This window comes from Pavona decussata, unplaced genomic scaffold (assembly GCF_977016875.1).
Source record: "Pavona decussata unplaced genomic scaffold, jaPavDecu1.1 SCAFFOLD_4, whole genome shotgun sequence".
Lineage (NCBI taxonomy): Eukaryota > Metazoa > Cnidaria > Anthozoa > Scleractinia > Agariciidae > Pavona > Pavona decussata.
This window is the reverse complement of record NW_028145428.1, coordinates 128,312-156,009: the sequence shown is the minus strand read 5'-3', so window position 1 is coordinate 156,009 and position 27,698 is coordinate 128,312. Positions and strand designations below refer to the sequence as shown.

General features: G+C 37.7%; 1 protein-coding gene across 1 annotated transcript; it reads right to left on the bottom strand.

Annotated features, from left to right (window-relative positions):
* Nucleotides 1–276: 276 nt before the first annotated feature.
* On the bottom strand, nucleotides 277–27,675 carry LOC146489601 (ubiquitin conjugation factor E4 B-like). The gene is made up of 28 exons (XM_085103422.1): nucleotides 27,547–27,675; nucleotides 25,281–25,583; nucleotides 23,942–24,004; nucleotides 23,205–23,280; nucleotides 20,587–20,879; nucleotides 20,068–20,168; nucleotides 19,118–19,238; nucleotides 18,934–19,017; nucleotides 18,557–18,619; nucleotides 17,097–17,213; nucleotides 16,572–16,661; nucleotides 15,931–16,044; nucleotides 15,256–15,345; nucleotides 14,707–14,812; nucleotides 14,077–14,312; nucleotides 13,146–13,273; nucleotides 12,443–12,541; nucleotides 11,149–11,266; nucleotides 9,735–9,852; nucleotides 9,112–9,238; nucleotides 8,441–8,582; nucleotides 8,158–8,292; nucleotides 7,681–7,758; nucleotides 7,032–7,145; nucleotides 6,882–6,950; nucleotides 1,124–1,229; nucleotides 807–956; nucleotides 277–678 (listed from the first exon to the last, which is right to left on the bottom strand). Exons 1-28 carry the CDS (start codon nucleotides 27,568–27,570, stop codon nucleotides 617–619), a joined length of 3,327 nt encoding a protein of 1,108 aa, XP_084959548.1. The 5' UTR covers nucleotides 27,571–27,675; the 3' UTR covers nucleotides 277–616.
* Nucleotides 27,676–27,698: the final 23 nt, after the last annotated feature.

Here is a 27,698-nt window from a genome sequence, read left to right as displayed (position 1 = left end):
TTTGTGTTCTTTTTTAAAATAATAAAGAAAACTCGTTATAAAGGAGATGGTAAGCTTCAATGCATCACAACTGGCAAGCGATTTATCAACACGTGGTTTCATGCACTGCGGTTTAAAATAAATTTTCATAGCACCGCTAATAAACTAAATTATCCCCAATACGTTTACACTGCCAAACGTGTAAAAAGCCACATCGAACAAACATGAAATCAACGTATTTAACTACCTACGGCCAAAGAATACAAGATTAGTAACCCGTGACCAACTGAGAACTGATCAACGTACCAACCTTTTATTCGATTCTTGTTCTTAACTTTACATTTATTATGTCATTGGTAAATTCAACTTGGTAACTTGTCGGTTAAAATTCTCTCATCACATCGACAGTCCCAACAAAACGCTCATGTTTATAGTAACAGAAATGGACTTTATTTCACAAACCTTGAAAAAAAAAACAATTAGACAAACCACAGAAGCTGAAGACCGACGAGCCTCGCTTTGCCCAAGAAGTGACTTCCACCAACAAAACATAACACGTGAAACTGTTAATAATCAAAGACAGGGGCCTGCCCTTAAATGAAATTATTTTGCATTGTAGTTTTTTGCAAGTTTTCCATCACTCAGATTTGTTTCTTCGTGACTTGATCCACTCCTCAATCTGTAGCTTGAGTTCAGTAGCTAAACAAAAAAGAAAACAATGTTGGCTTGGAACATTCCTCGAAAATGGTACATTTCCTACTGAAAAAAGAAGAAAGATTGCCGAAGGAGATAGCTTCAGTAAACAAAAGGGGTTATTAAAACTGCACCTGGCTTGAGCATATCCGTTGTCAGCGGTTGTCTGTTGAAAGGGTCTGTGTCCGAGTTTAACAAATGGCGCGTGATTACTGGACGGTCCATGATTTTACCACTGGTTGGTAGGATCACAGGCTCCTGCATCAGTGTCATCATCAGTGGATCTGTCAGAAATCGGGATTATACAAGGAAAACTTTCACTATGGTAATAATAAAAAACGATTGGTTTATTGATTGATTGATTGATCGATCGATCGATCGATCGATCGATCGATTGATTGATTGATTGATTGACTGATTGACTGACGTATGAATTTGCAAGACAAGTTACCTTTGAATTCGTCAGGAGCGTCATCATAATCCTCTTCCAGAGCAGCGTTTTCCGCCGATTTTCTTTCCACTTTGGCTGCAAATTCTTTAAAAAGATAAATCTCCACCTGGATAAAGAAAGATAAACTTTATAAGCCCTGGTAATTATCTCTCTGTGAGAACGGCTCTCGATGACTTCCAAGACTTATCTCATTAGCTCCAAATCCGTTGAGAGTGTTGGTAAGTCACCAACAGTGCATGAATGCGGACAGAGAGGCTTTCATCTTCACTTTCACTCTGCTAAATGACACGAGCTTTACGCCCGTATATAATGTCTCACATTTTCGAAAATTTAACGTGGCTATGAGCCCCTCTGGTAGATGTTTTTTTAACTTTGCAAAATATTGTATTTAAGAGCCACTGTCTGTAAATATCGAGAATCCGGCGTCAGTCGTGAAATTTTCAATTTCTTCATATTTTGCCCAAATAACCTCTATAGTGAGTTATTTTCGAAAATACTATTCAAAGGACCTGAAGCGCTTTAGTTTTTTCAAAATCTAACAAAGTTCGAAAAACGCCATTTTGGCCTTCCGGCGGCGTCGAAACTACAATAAAATTATGCATTTTCTTTTTGCTCGTTCAGATCAACGCAATAACATCTATCGATGTACTTTGGTTAACTCATAACAGAACTCTTGATCTCCCTGAATCACTAAATTATTTTGAGAAAGCTCTTGAAAACTGCTTGTTTTTGGCTGTTACAATTACCCTTATTACAGCGCTCTAGCGGATAAGGTAATTTTAGCTAACTTTAACAGCAACAAAAGCCCACTGGTACATGTAATTTGAAGTTGAAACTAGCATGGTCTTAAAGCCCATTCTTTATAGTTTGTTGTATAAAAATTGCTAAGGCGGCCCGACAAAAGTGTCCTGTCGAGAGACGGAAACGTGAAGTGTACTTTCTGGAATTTCGACCTTTCACGAAGCGAACAAGAAGCATCCCGATTCCGAACAGAACCGCACATTGTAAAATCTACCGATGGAAACCTGTTTCGAAATCCTGGATGCATCAAAACAGTATTGTACTCAAAGCTACAATCCCTTTTGATTGAAAATATTATTATGTTAACACTTGTGGAAAACAGGAGACGTGTAGTTCAAGCCGTGAAATATGTAATTCAATGCCGCGCCGAGCAGATATCTACAGTACCACGCACGTGTACATGATGCAAGATTGCTATTTCGTTCCGCTATTATTTTACCGTTAAAACTAAAAAGAAGATCCTCAATATCATGCATGTTGTCGTCTTCCTTCGTTCATTCTTATCTCGAGATTTTTTTAAAAGCTCTGAAGGGAACACGCCACACGCCAAAAAAAAAAAAAAAACAAAACAAAACAAAACAAACAAACAAACAGGGCGATCAAATTCCAAGACAAATGCAAATACGGTAGCTACAAATCCAGGCCCGATTTAGTATTCAGTTTAACGCACATTTATTTTATATTCCAGTGATAAGGCATAATGTAAATCAAATAATTTCGTAAACAAAGTAAAAACAAACTTTCAGCAATGTCAAAGTACCGTGGGAAAGCTGTTAACAAGCTTTCTAAATTAATTTGTAGTTGGAAACAAAACAATGTCAACCTCACCGGTCTTTTGGCAATCCTTGAGAAAATTAGTGAATCCCTTGCTTCTATTGCTATGTATGACAAACTTGCTCCCATATGTAAAGTTAGCAAACCGGTAGACTTGTTTCCTCCAAAGGGTGTAAATTTACACTGGAGTATTGCAATTACCTTCCGTCAAGTACAAAAGTTACTTTAAAGTTGACCAATCACGCCATATGGTCCAGATTTCTCCCTCTACAAAACGTTCCAGAACGTCGCTTGTGGTCGGATTTTGAAGTAGTTTTGTTGGCCTGTCCCAATAACTTTTGTCCTCTGGGAAGCTTGCAAACGGGCACTGTTATGGCCTTGTCGGGAACGGTGTGTAAATATTCGACTTGCTGCCTGTGCGGCTCCAGCAACTGTGGAATGCGTGACAGTCTGTCGCGCGGTGTATAAAGGACTTCCAAGGGTATCTCGCGGACAGTTAGCGACGATTGTGGAGAGGACAGTGAATCAAAATTGCTGCTTTCCCGAGCAGGTAAGATGTCAAATAATTGCAAGGTTCAGATTACACATTGTCACGGTTTTTAGGGCTCAAATCAGTGGAGGCGCCCGTTGGGAGTTGGGGGGAGTGGGTGGGCATTGAAACTAGAAGGTGGAAAAACTCGCGCACATTGAGTCAAAGGAAAAATTTCAACAAGGCTCCTGCTAAGGTCTTGTTTTCTTTGGTTCCTGTGTTTAAATGCAAATGGTTCTTTCAGGACCTAAAAATAAAACTTATTCCCAAAACTAAAGTTGAAAAAAGAATTCAGTTGCTCAGAAGCATCAGCATCAGGCCCGGCCCTTACCCTCCGCGAAAAACAAACAAACAACAAACAAAAAATGGTAAGAAGAGAAAACGGTCGTTCCCTTGGAAGATTACGACTCCCCCTCTTGCTCTGAGTGTGTAGTCCTGTGTAGACAACTGTTTTGGGCTCATCAGCATGGTATAGCCATCGGGCATCCATCGAACGAGCCGAAACGTCAGGCTTGGCTGAACATGAAAAAAGATGAAAAAGGAGCACACCTCGTCGTCATTATCATGTAGGTAGTTATTCCGGAAATTTGGTTTGAATGTGGCCCGGGTTCGATTCTAGTTCTCAGTGTCATAAGAGGGCTTAGTTAATGGTTGGTTCTCGTCCTTGCTTGGAGAGATTTCTCTCCGAGTACTCCGATTTTCCCCTCTCCTCAAAAATCAAATTTAATTATAGGGAAGCACTTTATCATGCGCCTCTGGCTCGGGAGATTGCGCAAGTAATCCCTGTGATTTTGAAATTAAATAAATGACTTCACTTTAAATTTAAAGTTACAAACTAAAAAAAAGGAGTGTATCGTGTTCATATTTAAATCATCATCATCATCATCATTTTCATTTCAGAGCAAGGGCTCTAACTCTGAAAGCTATAATCAAGCTGGAATTCTGCTAGCTAGAAGTTCTAGTCTTTCAAGGGACCGACTGCTCTCTCCTCTTACCTTTTTCTTTTCGGGCGCGTGCACAGTGGAGGAAGGGATGTTGATGCTGGATGATTTTTTTAAGCAATTGGATTTTTTAAACTTTGGTCTTGGAAATAATTTTATTTTAATTTTTAGGTCCTAAAAGAACCATTTGCATTTAAACACAGGAGCCAAGCAAAACAAGGCCTTAGCAGCAGCCTTGTTGAAAAATTTCCTGTGATTTTTTTTTCCACCTTCCAGTTCCATTGCCCACCCCCCTACCCCCTCCCAACGCGCAACGCGCAACGCGCGCGGCTCCACTGATTTGAGCGCTAAAAACCGTGACAATGTGTACTGTGAAGTTTATAATTATTTGACACCTAACCTGCTTGGGAAAGCAGCAATTTTGATTCACTGTCCACTCCACAATCGTCGCTAACTGTCCTTTCTTGGCAAAATGCGAGATGCCCTTGGACGCGCGATAGACTGTCACGCATTCCAACAGTTGCTGGATTCTCTGAACTGGAGCCGCACAAACCACCAACCAAAGTCGCATACATGTATTTACACACGGCTCCCGACAAGGCTATAACAGTGACCGTTAGCAAGCTTCCCAGAGGACAAAAGTTATTGAGACAGGCCAAAAAAACTACTTCAAAATCCGGCCACAAGCGACGTTCTGGAACGTTTTGTAGAGGAAGAAATCTGGACCATTTGGCGTGATTGACCAATTATAAAAGTAACTTTTGTACCTTACGGAAGATTATTGCGATACTCCAGTGTACTGAATTTTATCACATCCTTTGGAGGAAACAAGCCTACCGGTTGCCAAATATACCTATAGAAGCAAGTTTGGCATACATAACTATAGAAGCAAGGAATTCACTACATTTTCTCAAGGATTGCAAAAAGACCGGTGAGGTTGAAATTGTTTTGTTTACCTTGTTAACAGTCGCTTTCCCAATTGGTACTTTAGCATTGCCAATAGTTTGTTTTTACTTTGTCTACATAATCATTTGATGTACATTATGCCGTATCACTGGAATATAAAATAAATGTGCGGTTGTCTTAATCAACTGAATACTAAATCGGGCCTGAATTTGCAGCTATTTGCATTTGTCTTGGAATTTGATCGTCCTGTTTGTTTGTTTTGTTTTGTTTTTTGGCGTGTGGCGTGTTTCCTTCAGAGCTTAAAAATCTCGAGATAAGAATGAACGAAGGAAGACGACAACATGCATGATATTGAGGATCTTCTTTTTAGTTTTAACGGTAAAATAATAGCGGAACGATGTAGCAATCTTGCGTCATGTACACGTGCGTGGTACTGTAGATATCTACTCGGCGCGGCGTTGAATTACATATTTCACGGCTTGAACTACACGTCTCCTGTTTTCCACAAGTGTTGACATAATAATATTTTCAATCAAAAGGGATTGTAGCTTTGAGTACAATACTGTTTTGATGCATCCAGGATTTCGAAACAGGTTTCCATCGGTAGATTTTACAATGTGCAGTTCTGTTCGGAATCGGGATGCTTCTTGTTCGCTTCGTGAAAGGTCGAAATTCCAGAAAGTACACTTCACGTTTCCGTCTCTCGACAGGACACTTTTGTCGGGCCGCCTTAGCAATTTTTATACAACAAACTATAAAGAATGGGCTTTAAGACCATGCTAGTTTCAACTTCAAATTACATGTACCAGTGGGCTTTTGTTGCTGTTAAAGTTAGCTAAAATTACCTTATCCGCTAGAGCGCTGTAATAAGGGTAATTGTAACAGCCAAAAACAAGCAGTTTTCAAGAGCTTTCTCAAAATAATTTAGTGATTCAGGGTTATTAAGAGTTCTGTTATGAGTTAACCAAAGTACATCGATAGATGTTATTGCGTTGATCTGAACGAGCAAAAAGAAAATGCATAATTTTATTGTAGTTTCGACGCCGCCGGAAGGCCAAAATGGCGTTTTTCGAACTTTGTTAGATTTTGAAAAAACCAAAGCGCTTCAGGTCCTTTGAATAGTATTTTCGAAAGTAACTCACTATAGAGGTTATTTGGGCAAAATATGAAGGAATTGAAAATTTCACGACTGACGCCGGATTCTCGATATTTACAGACAGTGGCTGTTAAACATGCTGATTCAGTTCTATAATGAAAATGGGGTCAACGAGTTCGTTTTTGAGTTACAACCATTTAAAGATAAAACAAGGGCGGTTTAAAACAGGTAATACCGTTGATATGGCAACCCATCACACGGAGAAAATGACCATAACTTGTTCACCAATCTTAACGCTGTTTTTTGTATCATTATTGTTGTATCAACTAATAAAGAGGGATCTTTCAAAGCGTAAGCGCTGGAAAGTAATGGACAACGGCGCCAGCCACCTTAAGTAGCAGGTGTTTGCTTTTGGTGGTCTGCTAGCAGTACTAATGCTACAGAGGACGAGCAAATCACGCGAGAAAGTTCTCTAATCGGCTGGTCCACTCGCTCGAGCGTCGTTGCGCGGAACTTCGCTTCCATTAGCCGCCAACTCGACTATTCAGCCGATAAGTAAAGTGGACGAAGGGCTAACTTTCGAAACGTCAGTACTCGAATTTCTTTACGGAGGCCAAATTACCTTGTCAATTCTGTTGATAAAACCAAAACTCGTATTCAGCAAACTACAAGCTGCCAGCAGTGTATTCCTGACACCTACTAAACACTCACCTCCGTTTTAAGCAGCGTTTTATGAAGATGCTTTGCGGCGTCGTCAAACAATTCTTTCTTGTACGATCGCTGAAACAAAAAGAGGTAACAAAACAGAAGTATGAAACTCTGCTTCTTTTGCACACACATGACACGGGTATCTTCTCTAACCTGATCTCCTGCGACAGCCTGTGCGAATTCATCGGAATCAAGATTCACGTAAATCTGTGTGAGTCTATCCAGCAAAGTCTTCGGCTCAAATCCATACTTTTCGGGATTTTTTACCTGTTAACAGATAAAACACTCGGCAATGAGATAAGGAAGGGACACAGACCGATTATCGGGACATTTCTGCCTTGGGATTTGATGTGATCTTCCCCAGACACATGTTCTCGTGTACAACATTCCGACTGTTCACTCTTCTCTTTTTTCTTTTGCTGAGTTTGAACCAGATCGCTCTCTCAACGAAACCTATGAAATGTCCCTAACGAGAATGCTCCTTGGGACTAGTACCCGCGCCTTCTCACGGCCTGGAACTGTTCGGGCCACGAGAGGTTTCCCAGTTCAGGTACACAACAATCGATAACAGTTGTCAATATACGAGCAAACAACTGCTTTTTTTCGATCGAACATTAAATGTTAGAAATGAAAAACGCTAACAAGAAAGCTCTATGAACCACTATGAATTCATCCTCGCTAAACAGTGACATCAATGGTTGAGATTTAAGTTTCAAAAAGCATTTGTGAAATATATACTGTGGCCACTACATATAACAAACTAAATGCCTTTCGGAGATAATCACGGTAAATAAAGCAACACCTTTAAATTTCTGCACTTTGGTCCACAAAGTTGCTGCAGGTTAAAATTCAGCATAGCTGCTATGCGATCAATCAATTCCTGCCAAAGAAATGAAACATATCAATGACCGCATCAAACAGAATAACCAACGACAGGAACCTGTTTTATAGTACGGAGATAACAAGCTAAATATTACAACAACTAACAAGCAGCATGTCTCTCTTTTCTCAGACGGTCCGTGAGCCCTTCTTTCCCCGGCCCCGGACTGCATCCATTAGTAAACATATACGATGAATCATGAATCAATATTTACATTTCATGGCTAACAAGATCCAGACTAAAAAAAAAAAACCTTGAAAACAATGGTTAGGAAAAAAAAGTATGACAATTTTTCCGATGAATAATTATTCTTGGTTCAATATTTTTCACTATAACAATGAAAAAAGGACACTTTGTATGTACTCAAATTGTCCCAATCTGACATCAGAAAAAACTTACGGGTCTAAGGAAAGGTCCCTGCACATGTTTAGTGAGGTACAACATCATTTCCAAAGTCTCAGAAGCGAGAGTCAGGTATGAGCGGCATTGACGCTCATCTGTTGCAAGCTGCCTCATGCGAGAGGTACGCACCTCCTACAGCCGAGAGCAAAATAAACAATAGTTAATAAGAGGAGAAAGAAAAGAAATCATAACCATGGCAATGAGAGCCTTCAAATACAGCTGAATTTACCGCTACTACAGGGGACTGGCTAACAAAACCAACAATTGAGTTTAAACTTACCCTAGGCTGTGATTCCCATTCAGCCACATTAGCCATCATTTGTTGGGTTTCATTGATGCTCTTTAATGAATCAAGTGATTCATCCAGCAGGAAAGTGGTGTCATTGATCAACATGTTCACAAAACGGACAAAGTGGTCCGTCCTACAATCAAAACAACATCTTTCACCCACGGTTACCAAATAATTACACGAACTCGTATTCGTTGAAGGAGAGACTATAAACAATTAACAAGGAGGCTGCAGCACTGAGTTAACAGCCCAATTTGATTCGATAGAGGCCATGTCAAACGAAGCTCTCTAGGAGACAAATGGTTGTACCATTCAATACTGTCCGGTCCCAGAAGAACAGATGGCTGAAGCCAAATACCACAAGCTAGGGTACAGTTTTGCCGTGTTGAGTGTGACTGTCGTTTGAGTCGACAATTTGACTACCCTTTATTGGAAAACCAGCAGATGGGAACTACAGTTCCTGATAGGTGCCACGGGAATTTATTACAATCAGAGCTTGGTGCAGTAAAAAAAAAAAAAGGGGGAAGGGGGGGTTTGAAAGAGTATGAAAAACAATTATTAAAAACTGGATCATTGTAATAATGAATAAATTTGTCTTCAGTATTGGATCCTCCAGAGGCTACACAATAACTAAATGCTTGCCATTTGAAGTAACGTCTCACCTGCTTTGCTTCATGATGGCCTGCCTGTGACCCAAGTCTTCCCATAAACTTTTCATTATGATAGAGATGTGATACCTTATGCTAAATTTATCGTAAAACTCATTTGAGCTGCCAGTTGTTTCTACATCTGTAGAGCAAAACAAAGCAAGAATTTTAAGAAGTCAATATCATCCATAATCTTAGACATAAACCGCCCAACAGATCAGTATTAGGGAGTTTAAACACCTACTGCGGCGACGGCAACGAGATCGGTACAAAACAATAGGATTTAATGAGATAAACGAAGGCCCCCCTCCTCCACTCTGCGTTATAAATTTGTTACTTTTCCTCGCGGTCCTTTGCAAAAAAACAAAAACAAAAAAGAAAAAAACACCAAAGTGACCAAATTTTAGAGAACGTTAACACACTACTGTGAATTGTTTATTATCTGCCTTAACTTGAACGCCGTTCCTACCAATTCTGTTCGTGGATAGTTCAGCCACATTGTACAAGTTGAACAATTGGAATAATCGCGAAGTAGTTCAAGAAACGTGAAGTTATTTTTTCAAGTGAAGTTTTCGTTGGCGTTGCCTTCTTTTTTTTTCAGCACTGCAATACTCACAAAGTGGAAGAGACGCTCATACCTGTGTAAAAATTCATAAGAGCTGGAGCTAAGTTATCCAAGGCCAGTGGATGAGACAGGATCATCTCGTGAATCTTAGATGCTACTGGCTGAATATTTGGATTCATTACAAACAAAACCTGAAGTATAACAAACAGGCCACAAGTCAACATGTAAACCACTAATGAGCCCCAATCTACTTTCAGAAAGAAGAGAAGGAGGAGGGGGGGGGGAGTGCATTTTATACGTTACTTGAGTACAATGAGAATCATGCATAATGCATTGAAAGAAATGACGTTTTGAAGGTACGATATAATTTGACAACCATATCACTAAATGTTTGGGGTTTTTAAGACTTGCATAACTACTATATTCTGAATTCCTCCATATTATTGCTATAGAAAGTTCCTAATCGTCATTTCTTGGAAACCCTCACTTCCACAAAGAAGTTGTTTGAACCATCTCTTCGTATTTAAAGTGCCCCTGGGACGAAAATTTCATTTTCCATCTTTTTGCATTTTCGTGTAGAATATGACCTTCTTACTCATGCTACCAAATTTCAATCCTTTACGGCGATTGGACGTATTTTTTTTTTTTTAGCTTTTTATTCGAGATTTCACGGCCGCCATTACTTGGCCTTGTTCCGGAAGTTAAGGCTCAAATTACAGGAAGTGACGTCATTGGCTCAACACGAAAAATTCCACATGGCTAATTTTCATATGGATTCTACTTCATAAACTGTATTCTGCTGTTATTTAGTTCGCAACAGCAGAATACAGTTTATGAAGTAGAATCCATATGAAAATTAGCCATGTGGAATTTTTCGTGTTGAGCCAATGACGTCACTTCCTGTAATTTGAGCCTTAACTTCCGGAACAAGGCCAAGTAATGGCGGCCGTGAAATCTCGAATAAAAAGCTAAAAAAAAATACTTCCAATTGCCGTAAAGGATTGAAATTTGGTAACATGAGTAAGAAGGTCATATTCTACACGAAAATGCAAAAGGTGGAAAATGAAATTTTCGTCTCAGGGGCACTTTAAAAGGTTTTCAAGATTTGCGAGTCACAAACATATTTGGAAAGACACGTGGTCAGAACAGAAAAAGGACCGAAACTCAAATGGCGTCTACTTGTCAATATTAGAAACTGTACCAATACTTATACATCGCCAAGGTCATACGCTTGCCGCTATTGTCAGTAAGCAGAAGTTCTATTGAGCAACGGAATAAGTCATAAAATCCAACATGGACGCGCCTGAGAAATTTTAAAACGAAAATAAGCGATAATCAAATCCTGCCTTGTGCCGACACAGAAATATTAATTCCATGTTTTCCAACGAAATTTATTTCAAGAGTGGAGGTTCTTTTAAGATAAATCTGAATGAAATTTTGGGACAAACACACCGACGAAAAACTGAACAAGTCTTGAAAATACTAACCTCAACAATTTTTGCCACAAGGTAAGGATTTGAGATGTAGTTTGGTGAACACACAAACACAACAAGAAAGGTGATGACATCACTCATGACAGGGTCCTCCAGTACAGGGAATGCATGCCTGATAACATATCAACACCATTAATAACTAATCATCAAAACTCACCCAAATGTTAACTTACTGTATGGTTATATTCAACACAGGTTTCTAACAGGCGATTTTCTCAAGAATGAAGAAACACTTCTATTTTTCCGGCTTACTTGAACTGAGAAATAGCTTTGCTAGTAAAGTGCAATAGACCGTTCTCCAAAATGGCGGCAACAGATTTTAATGAGTTAAAATTGAACTGAATGAAAAACTGATACCAGCACTGGAAAGAGTACCTTTACTTTTATTAGTAACCTTGCAAAGTTTCAGCATATTAGGTGTTATATCAGCTTAGGAAATGAAAGATGAAATTTGACAACTTTACAGACGTTTGTATGACTGGGGGTATACATCATACCCCCAGTCATACAAACGTCTGTAAATTTTTCATCGTTCAACTTACATTTTCTCAGCTGCTATTACATATGATATGCTGAAACTTTGCAGGGTTACTAAAGTAAAAGTGCTCTTTCTAGTGCTGGTATACGTTTTTAATTTTAAATTATTTGAATTTTTGGCCGCCATTTTGAAGAAGGGTCTTTACATCACTCAATTATGATAGTTAATGAATAACTGTCAGTTTGATAGTTGCTGATGGACAGTGCTTTTGTTATTTCTTGCCACTTACCAAAAGATAAATTTATCATGTTCATGCCATAATAATTTTGTTCCTTTAAGGACGGTGCCTCCTAATACAGAAGTATTTTTACGTGGTTTATCACTATGCGGGGCAAGCAGATCTTAGCAGGGGCTATCGGAATCCAAAAAAGAAAATTGGGGGTAACCACACAATTTTTAGAGATAATTAAGAAACAATAATTCTAAAAAGTGCTAAAATACAAACTGAAGCTTTATTATCTCTGAAAAATACATGATTACCTCCAATTTTCTTGCTAAATACCAAGAGCACTTGCTAAGTTCTGCTTTCTCCGCGTAGTTTTAAACCGCGCAAAAATATCCCTGTATTAATAGGTATCACCCACAGGAAACCCGAGTATCTCGCAGGGCGCAAAACGTATACGCAGTAACAATAGTAGGCACCGTCCTTAAGTCACATGATCTTATATCATCCAAAATAACTTAATAAGTGAATTAGCACACAATGACCTATCATGCTTCAGACATTAAAACGGCCCTTGCAGTACTTACATATTGACAAAGAGCAAAAACTCTGCCACATCACTGACAAAGTAATCAGGCAGGGATGCAAGCTCCATGGATATGCTTTCTGGAAGAGGAAGCTTCAGCCTAAACAGACCAACAAAAGGATTTTTGAATGAAATTATTGCAATTTAGAAATGCTACATTTCGAAGCAGGAAAACCGGAGTGGCCAAGAAAAACCCTTGGAGCAAGGATGTCAAGAAACTCAACCAACATATGATACTGAATCCAGCCTCAAAGGGAGGAAAGTGCACCTTCCCTGCTCCACCTTACTCTTATTACCTAGTGGGCCCAAGACTATGAAATGCTAGGATGAGACTTTGAAGTGTTATAAAAGGAAGATGGAGACATTTTACACATTAAAATTCTATAGTGAGACTTTCCAAGCTACAAGTACAAGACATTAAAACCACTATTACAGCTTTCAAAATAATCAAGACTGAGAGAGATCAACACTTCAAGATGTAGAGAACTGCTAAGTAAGAAGACTATGAGAACTGTGGAATTTGAATAAAATTTGCAAGACCTCTATTTTTGGAAAAACCATTTGTCAGTCCTTCAATGTGATTGGTTAGCTGCTGGTTTAGTTGTGATGCCATTGGCTATTAAGCCTCAACAGTGCTTACCACCAACAGTAAGAGAGCAAGGTGACAAACCAAATTCCCTGGTAGTAATCAAAAACATACTTACTGTTTTTTGCTTGGATAAACAAGCTTCAAGATCCAGGTAACCATGAAGGCATAAAACTTTAAACAGCCACGCAACAGTTCCTCATCAAGCAAACCAACATCTGAACATGCTTTACCATTTTCAAGTTTCTAAAATGCCCAAAGAAAGCCATATTTTTAATATCATCATCAGATGGCCAATTTTATGCACAGTGTTGAATTCTAAAGAGGGTTTTTGTTCTTTCCTGTGAATATCTACAACTTTTATTTGGCAGTGAGTTTGTTATTTCTCTCAGTAATGACTTGTTTATGATTTGAAAATGTAAGATGTTAAAAAACACATGAACAATGGAGAAGGTTTTTCTTGTACTGTACTCTTTCAATTGGTGTGCGTTAGATATGAAATGATAGATAGCCAACGAGGTGCCGAGTTGGCCATAATCATCTCATATTAAAAACAATCACAAGAATATTGCTAGTTCTTGCTGATTCCGCTTTGCAAGAACAACCAGAAGACAATTTAATGACCAGTCCCTAAATTTCGGGCATGGTATAGGCCACAAAGCCAATCAAATGCCTGGAATTATACAATGATCCAGTTTTAATAATATCTTTAATTTATACTTTGGTCAGGTGTTCCTGGTTGCATTATATCTACATGAGACAAAGATCACTTGAGCAACAGGGCCTGGCTGTTCAGAAGCCTGATAATCCTCATAAGAAGAAAAAGTAACCAAGCCAACATAAATACTAACAAGAACCCACACTGATGAACTACATGGGCATAATTAAAGCAGAATTCAAAACTTAGTACAAATCCTGAGTTAGCTCAACCCTGCTTTGACCAACTGGACTCGAGATACATGAATAGAAACTGTTCACATGCATGAAGAAACTACCGGTCAGAGATAATATTGAACGCAAACAAATATGTAACAAAATTATGTTGTTACCTTGATCTGGTCTCTCCACTTCTTTAACAGGCTTTTGTTTCTAGAAGCCATTGGTGTTTCAATCCATTCACTTTCGTGTGAGTCCAAATGCTCAATCATGCGAGTTAAGTCACGGTGAGCTCTTTGTCTGCGTGAATGTCTTCTACAAGCAGGTAACAGTGCTAGATGATGAACTTCAATGGCCATGAAGAAACATTCTGTGGGAAATTTGGGCTCCAACCATGAATTTCCTCTGTCTGTTGAAACAAAATGAAAATGAATCTCAGTGTTTTTCCACAATTTTTTTTTATTAAACTTGGACATTTTTCCACAAAACATGAAGGATTGTAATTACAGTTGACTCCCGATAACTCGAACCTTCAAGGAAAATTGAAAAAGGTTCGAGTTATCGTGAGTTAAAAGGAAAGGAAAATTGGTTTGACCTAGCGAGGGTTCGAGTTATTGGGAGTTGACTGTATTATGTATGCCCATGTTAGTCAAAATTGTGGGGTTACATGATAATGTATGTCCAGAGCAGTATAATATTAATTTTAGTATCATTTTAAATAGAACATTTTTTTTAGCTGTGTGATGTATGCCAAAATTAATAAATAATGACACATTCCAGCCTGAGCAAGTTGATGTTGGTACCTAATTCTTGTTTCCACTGTGAAACTTCTTGTGATGTAAGTTTGAGCCTGGATTCCTGGGAAATATCTATTCTTGACTTGGGATGATGAAGGTACAAACTGTCCACCTGTTTACCAAACAGAAACAAATAAAACTATCCTGACATTGATTTACAAGGATTCCAACTACAGTGTACTTATTACAAATTATATGATATTATTATATCGCTATCAATAAATATTGAGAAGACATCAACACAGTTACTAACGGCTTTATCCCTTTTCAGTCAATGGTGCATGAACTGACTTTTACAATTTGTATGGTTTAAATAAATACAACATTACTTATAATAGTACTAAACGTATGACCAGATATTTCTCCAGTGGGTTGTCTTCAGTATTTTTCAACAATAAATTTTGGTAACAGAATATTGCATTAATGTTTAGAAAATAATGGAAAAATTGGATTCAAAATTCTCAGTAACCTAAAGGTTTCAAAGATAAGATAATTAAAATGTCTGTGCAGGATTTTATCATCTACCTGTAGATTATAAGAGCTGTTGTTGCTTACCTTCTCAATTTTAACCTTTGCACACAGCTGCTGTAGAACAGTCATGAAGTTCAACATAAATCCATCAGAAGCAACTTGTCTATCATCAACCTAAAGAAATTCACAACTCTTGTAAATTATCAATAAGTGAATGATCATCGCAGATTTCATATTATTTGTAAAATAATTATCTGAGTGTGAAATTTTTTCAGACAAGCAAATCTTCCTGGCTTTCAAATATTATGTATGTACAAGTAGACTCAGTTTTAGATGTACATAACATCAAGTATAAAGAAGTATTGGAGAAGATATTTAGTTTGAAATCAACACTGTCTCTCAGTACTTGGAAATTCTGGATAACCATTCAAGGACTTTTTTAAGGAGCTATTTTTTTTTGGGGGGGGGGGGGGATGGGGGTACAAAAACATTATTTAACTTAAAGGGAATTTTGTGTTTCACAATGAGTCGCACTTGACTGTTGACAGTAAAAAACAGCTTAATATATCTTAAAACTCAAACTTAAAGTAACTAAATATTTATGCTGTCCTTGAACTTGTTAAGGTTTATTAGGTGTTTGCATCTGTGATTTGGGAGGCTTTATTGTTGGGACAGCCATCTTTTAAATATATACATACACGTAAGTTGCTCTTGCATAAGAAATCCCTTTCTCGCCACAGAGTTTATATGTTTACTGACCTGTATTTGTGCTTTACGGTGATTTCTCTGTAACACTGTAGCTAGGAATGTAAGACAAGGATCTCGACTCTCTGTAGATACTAACATACTGTGTATTATCTTGAACACCTCTGTCTGTAAAAACATAATATCAGACAAGATATGGGCTAAACAACCAGGCCAAATTTATCCCTAACATTAAGTTTCATGCAAATATTCATTTCCTACACTTTGATTCATCAGACTTCTCTCAACTAATTGTATGTTCACTGAAATGAATCAAAAATAGGCAGCTGATTGCAATCAAGGTCAGAGGTAATCTGATAAGGGTAATACTTGGATAACACTACCATATGTCACCCTTCCCCAACCAAGCTTTATCCTAGTTTCATGTCTCCCATTATCTCAAGAATTAGTTATCACATATTGAAAGAAGTAAGATTTAAAGATTGTAGCCCAGTTTTGTTATGACTGAAGACACTCCTTTTATTAGAACAAGCTTATTTGTAAATGGTGTTTAGCTTTACGTATCGTTGTCAAGTTCACCGAGCAGCAATGACATAATTATGAGCAAACTAAGAAACTCAGTGTAAGCACATGTTAAGTTATCTTCATATTAAAAGTGCATTTAATTATTTTTATCTTGCAAATTATGTACTGACCCTAACTAAATGAAGAGCACTTCTTAAGGTGACAGTCACAAGCTTAACATTGTCAGAGGACTCAGAGAAGTATTGATCCACAATCTGTGGCTGTTGAATGAAAACACAAATATGCATGAAGACTATCCCATGTCAATATTAACCAACACTTGCATATGCACTCATCTCTAAAACAGCTTTCTTCACTTCATAACTAAGCAAGCTTTTCTCTTGCAAGCAGCACAAATGAAGAAACAAAATTAACAAAACCTCATAAACACTGACTTATTAAATAAATATATAATTTCCTAAATCGGGGGGTTCGAAGGTCTATTTTTTGGTTTGAGATTATCAAGGCAATTTCTCAACTTAGAAATGAGTAAAAGAGATAATCATAAGACATGTCATGTTATGTCTACTACTAACAAATCAAAAACGTAGAGTAGCCCGTTGATGGAATGACATGAGGAATTATGATTGTACTAATGTTCAATAGGTGCCGGTGTTTTCAACCATTATTTGGTACAGCTCGTAGTTGGAACTTACACAGTCTTCAGAAAATACAGAAAGAGCAAGGAAAGGTCCAAGAAGAGATAACTTCTCAATCTCCTTCCCCTCTGCTCTTGATAAGGGAGATGGCATCCACATCGGCAAATTCACCATCTAGGGAAAGAAAGGTTAAACAAAACTCAGAAAAACTCACTAAATAATAAAATAATGTCACCTAAATGTACTGTAGCAGATACCAGAAAAGCCAGAAAGATAGGAGACTCTCACAAATGAAACTGGTCACTTACATTCTAAGCTTGAAGAAATGATGTTTCAGAATGTTTGGTTATACATGCAGCTGACTTTGGGAAACACTGAATATAATTTAATCACACAAGTGATAACTTGGTTTAAAAAGGTGCTGTTCAAGAAAATATCCACACTCCTCCAACACAAGGATTGATTGGTTGGAGCCCCACACCGCCCTGGAAATTCCAATTTAGCTTCATATAATACTTTCATTTAAAATGTTGTCTTTTCAGACCCTGCCTCCCTGGGTGTATACAAAACCTGGGCTTGGGCATGGCCGCCCAATTTTTTTTTTTTTTTGCCATGACAAGAATCAGAAGTTGTGTCAATAGCTTGATAATTATACACATGTAGCAAAACAATGCAAATTAAAGAACAAACCTTGCTAAAAAGCAACTTACACAATGAGCAAGGAGATTGTAGGTAACCAGTTTGATAGTTTTGATAGCACAGAAGCACATGGTTCTCATGGTTGCCGTTTAGGGGAAGACAGATGTCTGAGGTGAGTCAAATGTAATTTATACAACCTAGAGGGTCAATGGGTGTCTCAAAAACTCAGACCTCAGACTCGAGACACCCAGGGGTCTGTGTTTTTATGGGGTCTGAGTTTTTCTGAGGTCTGAGTTTTTGAGATATCCGAGGGCTAATGCTCTAGTGACTCAACTTGTTGGAGCATTGAGGACAGTAAAAGATTGAATACAATTGCTTCTTTTCAATAGAAATTACCCTCGGAAACCACAGACAGTTTACAAAGACCGGCTTCTACTACTGGTCATTTTAATGGTACAGTTATGCTGCTCTGGCACTAGCTTGCGAAAAGCCTGCGGGGGAGGGGGGGATTCCAAACATAAGCAATGTGGGTATTTTATAGAAATCAGAGAGTTTTGGTCTAGAATAAGGTATCATTTTCCAAGAGACTGATCAATTGCTTGAAGAATTTAGTCTAGACTAGGTTTTCCTGGAAATGACACTTAAAAAATGCGTTTAAGTTGAAGTCATAATTTGTACAAGTAGAGGATTTTGTTTTGCCTGGGCTGTGATAGTAACCAAGTTTTTGGAAAATAGTGAGTCTGGGATAGGGTAGGGATTTTTGGTCTTTAGTTTAGTACAGGATTGCAAAATGCAGCTGAACTTGATCTGGTTTAGGGTAAGGATTTCAGAGTCCCAGCAGCACACCCCAGCCCCCAAAAAGGAAATATTTAACATACCAGGTTACAGATGGGTCGAACAGAGGCTGTTCCAAGACGGATGTCACACAACTTGGAAAGTGCCTGATTCCAAAGAAAAAAAAAACAGATAATTTTTTCCACAGATTACATGAATTTGGAACAGCAAATTATCATGTTTGCTTGCTTTTAGTAAGAAAATGTATTATTTTTTTATTATAACTACAAATTATAAATATTGTAACTTTTCAAAAGCATTTTATTAAAGCATATACAGTTAAAATGTATAAAATACAAGTTGTACATAGCAACAATGCAAAGCTCATCATCATAAACACATAAACAAATAAGTCCCTCCCATTCAATCAGTAACAAAATGTATCATGTTTAAGTTCTTGTAGTAAGTTGATTACACTTACTTGCAAAGGAGCTTTGTATCTGTCATTTGCAAGATGATGCTTTTGCATTTCTTGATTCAAACTCAACAGCACTGGAGCAAAAACCTACAAGTAATAATTTAATGTTTAATACACTGTAGGACATCAAATGACTAAATGAATCATAGTAATCAAGTTAATAATGATTATGTACAAACGTGTTCACCTCTTTAAATTTATTTGAGTCCTTTGCTGTTAGAGTAACAAGATCCACCAGGAATAACCAAGGAACGTCACATTCATCGCTAATAAGGAGAGGCACCAGTGGAGATTTCTGAATGACCGACCTATTATTGAAACAGTTATGGATACATGAGATCTGTTGCGATGTTACAGTTTTTAATGGAAACGATTAAAAAAGAAACTAAAGGTAATTGTGTGTTTCCAAAGATGAGGGTAATGCGTAATCCTTTTTTAAAGTGTCCACTAGTAGGACATCAAAGCAGCGTAGGTGACCTTGCACAAACACCACAGGGACATGAACAAGAATGTGAACAAAAGTATTAAAACAACAACACAAAATGACCAAATACAAAGCCTTAAAGATAAGACAGTAATTTTTTCTTTCTCTTTCTGAACTTGAGCAGTGTTGCCACTTATCATGTTCAGACTGAACAACTCAGCCATGTCATACTAAGTCTTGTAATCTGAATGGAGTAGAATTATGACAAAATAGATGAGATAACAAAAATATGTATTTCTAAATGATGTTTTCGTTCCGCTTAAATATTAAGTGGACCTATTCTTAACTGCCATGTCCTGCCACTAGTAGGGGAACTGTGGTAGGATTTGTCGCGATATCACTTGGTTTCCAGTTCCGGCCTGCAGTAATCATATAACTAGTGCCCAGGCCACTGCATTGTACGTAGGTATATAAGTTTATTGCTCACATGTACATTTCACTTCACTTCGCTTCACTTCACCTTTTGCTGCTATTTTAAACCTGTGTGAATACAACCTAGGTCTCTGATTCTTGATAGAGAACTACAATTATAGGATTCAGGAGGAGTTTGATGGCATGGGGAGTCACAGCAACTAGCTCCTTGAAATTATCGTCACATAGATCTATGATTCTCTACAGGAAATGTAATAATAAAGCGTAGATCCAGAGCTCACCTTTGTTGAGTGAAGCATCCTTGAAGAACACATAATGAAAATGATACACATTGTTGGCGAGCCTGGGATGTGGTAGTGATCCATCTTTCGTCCTGGTATCGCTAATATTAATGATGTCAACAAATCAATATATAATGTACCCACTGAACATGTAATGTATTCCATATAGTAAAACAGAGTGCTATAAAAGCTGAGTCTGTTTCTCCTTTTCATGTACAGATTGATACATGCAATTAAGAATAATGTTCTCTCTTTCTGAAACTTTCTGTGGAGTCTATCACTAAGAGCAAAATACATTGAATACATAGTAAGACCTTGATTCTGTCATTCAATGCTCTTTTTGCCTTTATTCAGTATATTTGTGCTAAGAAAGGATATTCTCCTTCAACACTGTAACATGCATGCCCATATCCTGACAGTTTGTAAGTACTAGAAATTTGAACATTTTGTTTTAAGAAAATTTTACTTGAAAGCAAAACTTAATAACATAAATTTAAATTAAATATTAATTGTTGATACCTTTGGGTAAGTCTTTTCTTCATTCAATGTGCGGTTATAACTATGAGCCAAATACTTGAGTTGCTTGGTTTGATACATGATCGGTGCCTCTCTAACTGAGAGTAAATCAGTTTTTTCCTCTGCTAAAAGACTGCTACATTCAGACAATCTGTCAGATGAGTTATCATCAATGGCCATTTGTGAAGTCTCTTCAGCAATGGTTAAGGTTGCACTCAAACTCCTTTCCCCTTGGTGGCCTTCTGACTGGGTGAGTCTCTCCATGATCACCTGACTTATAAGATTACAAACAGTCCCTGGGTACAAAGAAAGAGTAAAGATACATGTAGTACATAAAGGAAACCACCACAAAAGAATTATAAAGAAGGATGTACTGGTCAGGGAACTGTACCACACACCTCAAAATACATACATTTACACACAGCATCACTAAAAATATTAACTTGCTCAGTTGGGGAAGCAAACAATAATGGGTTCTATATATAAAAAGCAATGCAATAGGAGTTAACATTTCATATCCATCAGTACAAACTACGGAGAAAGCCACCAGATGATTGATAGTAGCTTACGTCTTGGTGCTTAATGGGTATGGCTAAAAATGGGTAAAATGCAGTCAAAATCTGCCTAGAGTGACAGTCATTGACATTTATTTATTTACTGTGATGATTTTTTCAGCACAAGGTGTTTCAGCCTATAATAATTGTGTCAATTGTCATTTTTTGTGAGGATGGGTAATTGTAGTGTTGTTACCGATGTTATGATATCACGGTGTGCGACTCATGTTTGTCAATCATACTCTTGTTGTAACTGTGGTCAAGCTAATCTCGTTACTTTCAACCAAGCTCATTTTTATCACAGCTCCAGCTGACACTCAAAGTACTCTACTGCCCAGGCATTCAACACGCCAAACAAAACCACCCAAGAATTATTATTTATTTATCAATTAGCAGCATTTGTCCAGGCAATGGTATAGATTTGAAGTTAAAGCGACTGTGTCTGCTTGCCAAAAAGACCCCATGGTCTGGGAGGGACAGTACTATAAAAATTTAGCCTAAAATGCAAATCAACACAGTGGGAGGGTACAGTACATCAGATTTCACCAGAAACCGCTAACGTGCGTGATCATGAGTAAACATAATTGAATTTCATATTTAACTTTCAAATTTTATTCTGAAATCTGACGGCCACAACTTCCACTCTATCATCATGGCAGTCAAACTGTTGGCTTCCAAGCTTTGCCGGCACAAATTTTTTTTGTCTCCTGTGACAATGTGGCCACCCAAACAATCATTAATTCTGGTTCTTCGAGAGATCCTTTTATGCAATGTTGTTTACATCAGCTATGGTTTAAGGCTTTGAACAGTGAATGATTTTGAACTGACCACTTGCCACATTCCAAATGTACAAAACGTTTGGCTAATTCTTTAAGCCGATGGCATGCAGATTTGTCTCATTGAGAGCTTTTCTACCCCCCTGTTTCTACATGTAGCTTAAGCAGACAGTACACTTTTAAAGATGTGCCTTGGGACTGATTTAACTTTCGAGTCAAATACATTAGTCTTTGCAGACTCAACAACTTAATTTCATTGCTGAGCTCATATTCAGTTTCTCATAATTTAGTAGCCAATTTTATTCATCGTTTTTCCTCTTGCCTTATGCTCTAGTAGAAGTCCACAAGGTTGTTAGTTCCTGAACAGATATACTCACAAGCTTATTAATTTAGCTCACCCCACTTCAACACATAAGAACGCGAAGTCGCATCTTAGAGTATTTACACAATTATGTAACGACCTTGGCCAATGACCGTTCGCAGGTCAAGCGCACACTATTTTAGGTCATACTGCTTTTCTTTCTGCCACAGGCTGGTCTTACGGCACTGTGCAAAATAATATTTAATACAGTATTAGGCACAAGGCCGCTGCCTAACAGGAGCCTGGTAGCCTGGGGCGCCCAAGAAAATGCTCTGGGTGCCTAATTATTTTGCAGCAGCACCTAACACTTCACAGTTGAGCTCCTAACTTCTTGGGTTTTGGCCTTGTGGGCTCCTTGAAATTTTTCTTAGGCAATAGCCTTGAGGCACTTTCATTGTTTGTTCAGTACCCTCCCCACCCCCCCTCCCCCCCCCCCCCCTTTCAGGCCGGGACAGTCTGTGTCCTTTCCATAACGGTAAAAAGATGCAAACCCACAATAAATTATTCCGGGTTCGCGTCTTTGTCTCGTCATGGCCCTTGATCATCATCTCCACTTGTTAGTTCATCAGACCCTCTTTCTGTAGGTTAAGTCATCACCTACTAATTAAAACCATTGTGTCCTCTCACCAATCGTCATTTCTCTAATTTTTTAGGCAAGGTCATTACAGCGTTAGACTTAAAACAATGTGCTTAATGCCACATAAATGCAGTAATATCACAAAAACTGGAAAGAACAATCTTTATCAAACCCTGGCCATAGCAGCTTACACATGTTAAAACATTTCAGTGAAATGTTTCTGCTTGACTACTTTGAAGTCAGATGGCCAGTGAGATGCGGTTTCTTTTAAACAAAGAAATGTGTAAGTTAAGGGAGTCTGCAGACCAAAAACCAGGTTATTAAACAAGCAGTTTATTCCTACATGTAAATACCTGAGCTAAGATCCATTTCAGAAAGGTTGCTTGCTAATGAAGGTAAATAAACTGTATCCGGGGACACTTCAGAACTCTGAGTGAAGGAAAATCAAATACATTCACATTTAATTAAGGTTAGGTCATTCCGCTGCATGGAAACTGGTGCAAGTAATATTGAATGAAACTTCTAAATATAAGTTTGAAAAGAGAGAATTTAAATAAGAATCAATTTTTGAAAGAAATGTCAGGATGTTACGTTTTAAGCCTGGTGAAAAAATGACAAACAAATTGTTGAGTCAGTGGCACAGGCAAACTGAGAAAAAGATCATCTAAACCAGAGTCCTCCCAACAGGAAGTTTGCCTCCTGTTGCCAGAACTCTGATTTTATTTTTGTTGAACAAATGAACAGGCAATAATGATTATCTTTCAAAGAATTAAGATTGTCTTTGGTAATATTTGGGTCAACTTATACAATCTTTGGAAGACTTTGTTTTGTTTTCAGATATCTTTTGGTCACCACTGGAAACATTCAGACAACTTCAGGTTACTGTACATGTACCTTCAGGAAGACTTCAGAAATCATTGAATAGCTTTCATTATTGCATCAGGTGGCCTTGGGTGCCATTTGGTACCTTCAGATATATTCATGTTGTCCAATGCAATGTCTTAACCCATGATACAGCTATATCAATAGCTTAAAATATGTAAAAAAGATAAACTATTCAATACTTCATTATTGAGTTGTTAGATTTTACCTTCAGAGAAACTTTAAATATGTTTGAAAGGCTTTTCAGAATCTGCTCATCTGTCACATTCAACTGCAAAAGAAAAAAACAAAGAAAATCATGTTTGCATCAAAAAATATTCGTTTAAAAACAGGACAAGAAGTAACAGAGATCCATCATATCCACCCTGCGAGCAGAGCCTCCTTTTTTATTGAGCAAGCAAAAGAAAGGCTCTGCTAGCGGGGTGCATCATATCTAGCTAAGATCTGAATCATTGCCGTTTACAGGTTTCATTACAAAACTGTATAAATTTTTTAACTCCTTAGAACTGTAGGACATAATTTGACTTTATCAGGAAACAAGGTAAACTGGATACACCTCAAAACTATAGCATTGCCAACTGCAAAGATTGTGGTCCTTGATAAAATAGATTCAAATTTACAAACATATTCCAGGGTTATTTCAAATCCCCCACAGAGGTACACTTCACTCAATAAAGAGCATACAGTATACTTAGCAGCTATACCCCAAAAAGCAAAACATAATCTGGAAATGTTTCCTAATATTATTTTATACAGTGTGTGTGTCATGTATGTAAATGACACTTTCAACATCCTGGATCAAACTTCAATGAAAGCTTCTTATGTCATCTCAGGAGACAGCAGCGTAACATTCTTAGAGACTGAAAATGACATGATTAGCTTTCCTGACACAGCAGTTACAAGGCTATCATTAGTGATAAGGAACTGGCTAACATGATTCAGAGTAGAGTAAAGATGGCTCCAGGGAAAAAGCAGAGTTTGCAAGTAACCCAAAAGTAAGGGCCAGGCAAGATTTTGAAGTTTACCGGTATAATTTGACCACCTACAGTAAATATCAAAATGCACACACAAAATGCATGCACATTGTTTTACACACAAGCACCTCCAAATGCATGTGATGCACACTCGCTTTTGTTATTCAGTAAAAGAACTTTACTTTGTGTTACACTGTTTTGCTAAACAAAACGCAAATCTCAATCCCACCACTGAACCTTTATTCATACATCAGCCTTCAAAGAAAATTATCATGATGGATGGCACATTTCATAACTTGGCAGACGATGGAAGCATATGCGACACAGAGAAATAATTGATTCTGTTATTCCCTGATCAACCACGCATGGTTTAGTAACGAAAAAATGTTTTTCTGAAACCAAAATTGTACAACTTGTATTTTCCAGAGGATGGTTTCATTACAGCAACCTACAGAAATCCTTCACACACTAATCAAGACATACATGTAGAGAAATTTGTAATGTACTATTCAAACTTTCATTACACAGTCCTGTTGTCGCAGGTTTTAACCTATATACACTCACAACACTAACCCTTGCATGAGCAGAATTGTCTTTATCAAATCCATCCTTCGTTCTTTTGAATTTATAACTTTCTGATGGAGAAGAAGAACTAGTTGGGGAAGTGCGCTTGCCACACTTATCGGCAGTCTCTTGTGAGTGATCATCAAAATCAAATGATTGAGGCAAAGATCCATAACCACTGTCTTGAGTATTAACAGCTGAATCTTCTGTCACTGGTTTTAGGCTTGTTCTCATGGGAATGGTTTGGCCATCTGATGTAGGAGATGTTGATAGGCCACCTTGATTTAGCCTGGCCAGGCGACGACGCCTCACCTACAAGAACATATATCAATGAAGTACACTGATAGTGTTTCCTTGACAAAAATTTATAATCCTATATACTGGCGCTTGAATGTTGTGGCTACTTACTATTTAATTCATCCACTAAATCTGTTGTAATGGTTTAAAAATTGGTCAGTCTGATGTGCCAATAATTGGCATTTTGCCATTTGAATCAATAAGCAGGTGATCCCAAGTATACTGTTCAACAGCATTATTTACTGCTCAACAAATGTGGGGCAACCTTTTGACTTGTTGATGGCAGGAAAAGTTGCTTGAAGATTTATTGATTTTGAAGTCATGTTAACAGACAACAATTTGTAACTGTGATCAATATAGCATGCTGCTAACTAATAATGTACATAACAATGTAAAGTTAGAATAATAACTACGGATAAATAAACACAGACACTTCAAACAGAAAAAGGTTTGTCAAGTAATTTGAGTACTATATAACCAGCTATTCCTTTCAAACACAAGTCCCAAAATAACACCATTCTTTGTATTATATGACTGTAACTGTTTGCTGGATATTGGTAAGTTGTTTATTACAAAAAAAATCATTTTTGCGTAATCTGGGATAACTGTTTTGGATATATACTGTCAGGCTATTAATTACACATTGAATAATGGGTGTTCATTGTAATGTAGTAATGTAGGTATTGTAAGTATTGTTTAGTGTAAGCATTGTAAGTATTGTAAGTAGTTATTTAGTATTGCAAAATAGAAAAAAAATAAAAAAAAAATAAAAAATAATGGGTGTTCATAGTAATCCCAGTTTCAAATGAGAAGAATACATAATTATAGCATATTCCTTTGAGTTGTAGAACAAACCACTGGATTAAAGTAACTCATTAAAGATGGTTCAAATGTTAGTTGGTTTGTAAGAAATGGAGGTTTTACACACCTCGCAATTCATACTCCAGCAGTTTCTAAAAACGCTGAAGTGATAACATCACTGATTAAATTTTTGGAGCCCTTTATCTCATGGGTGTTGGAGACGGGAGAAAGGGTTTTTTGGTAAATTACTGGATTGTGCACTTCCAGAAAATTATCCATACCAGCCCATGGAAGGTCATTGGAAATTCCTAGGGAGGAGGGGGGGTCATAAAAGCCAATTAAATTTTAGAAGCAAAGTATGAAGCTAAACTGGAATTTCCTGAAGGGGGGTGGGAGAGGGGGAGGGGAGATGCAAAACAAAAAACCTTCCTTGAGGGGAGTATGGATGTTATCTGGGACTGCACATTGTTAAGTCAAAGGGCACATGTTCACAGCACAGACTGTCTATGATGGTAACTTAGATAATGGAACAAATATGTAATTTGAAGAATTTTTTGAATGAATAAGACCATTCTTCATTAAAAATACGTAACAAGTAATTGCTCCATCCTGAGTGAGCCAGGAAGCACATGTTGTAAACATTAATTTTTATTCTAAATCACATTACAGAGTATGCCATATCATACTACGTTAGCAAGCAAGGGAAGAGGGGACTGTAACATTTAGTACATGTAATGTTACTTCTGATAAGTATAGTTAAAGCAGGAAAAGGAATGACTGTTTCTCCGGAACACTCATGACAAAGCTTGGTTACATGTAAGTAAAAATATCTTCAATGCTCATTATTAAGTAAGAACTTAATAAAGCTATTAAAAGACGTAACACAATTCAGAAAATAAATACAACACAAAGGGCACGGTGAAATACTAAGTTTTATGTTCTGATTCTAATTCTTATGAACTAATTCTTATGATTTGAACTCACACGGATACCTCGTACTAAACTGGGCGAAACAATTCAACATTATTTAATAAGCTTTATCAACATTATGGCACCATTCATGACATCAAATGACATGCACCGTCATACAAAGCTCGCGCGCATACTGTGTTGCCAAAGATCTTCACCTCAGTTTATCAAAATCAAGTTCTCACAACTCTCAACCCCATAATCATACCTCGTCAGGTGTTAACTCGCTCATTTCGACGAAAACGCGACCCTTTCCACCAACATTCTGTAGTATATTTTTTCGACAGGGTAAAACAACCAGATTTTTTTCACTGAGCCCGCGATGCGTTGGTCTGCACGTGTAGGGTCATGCGCGTTAGC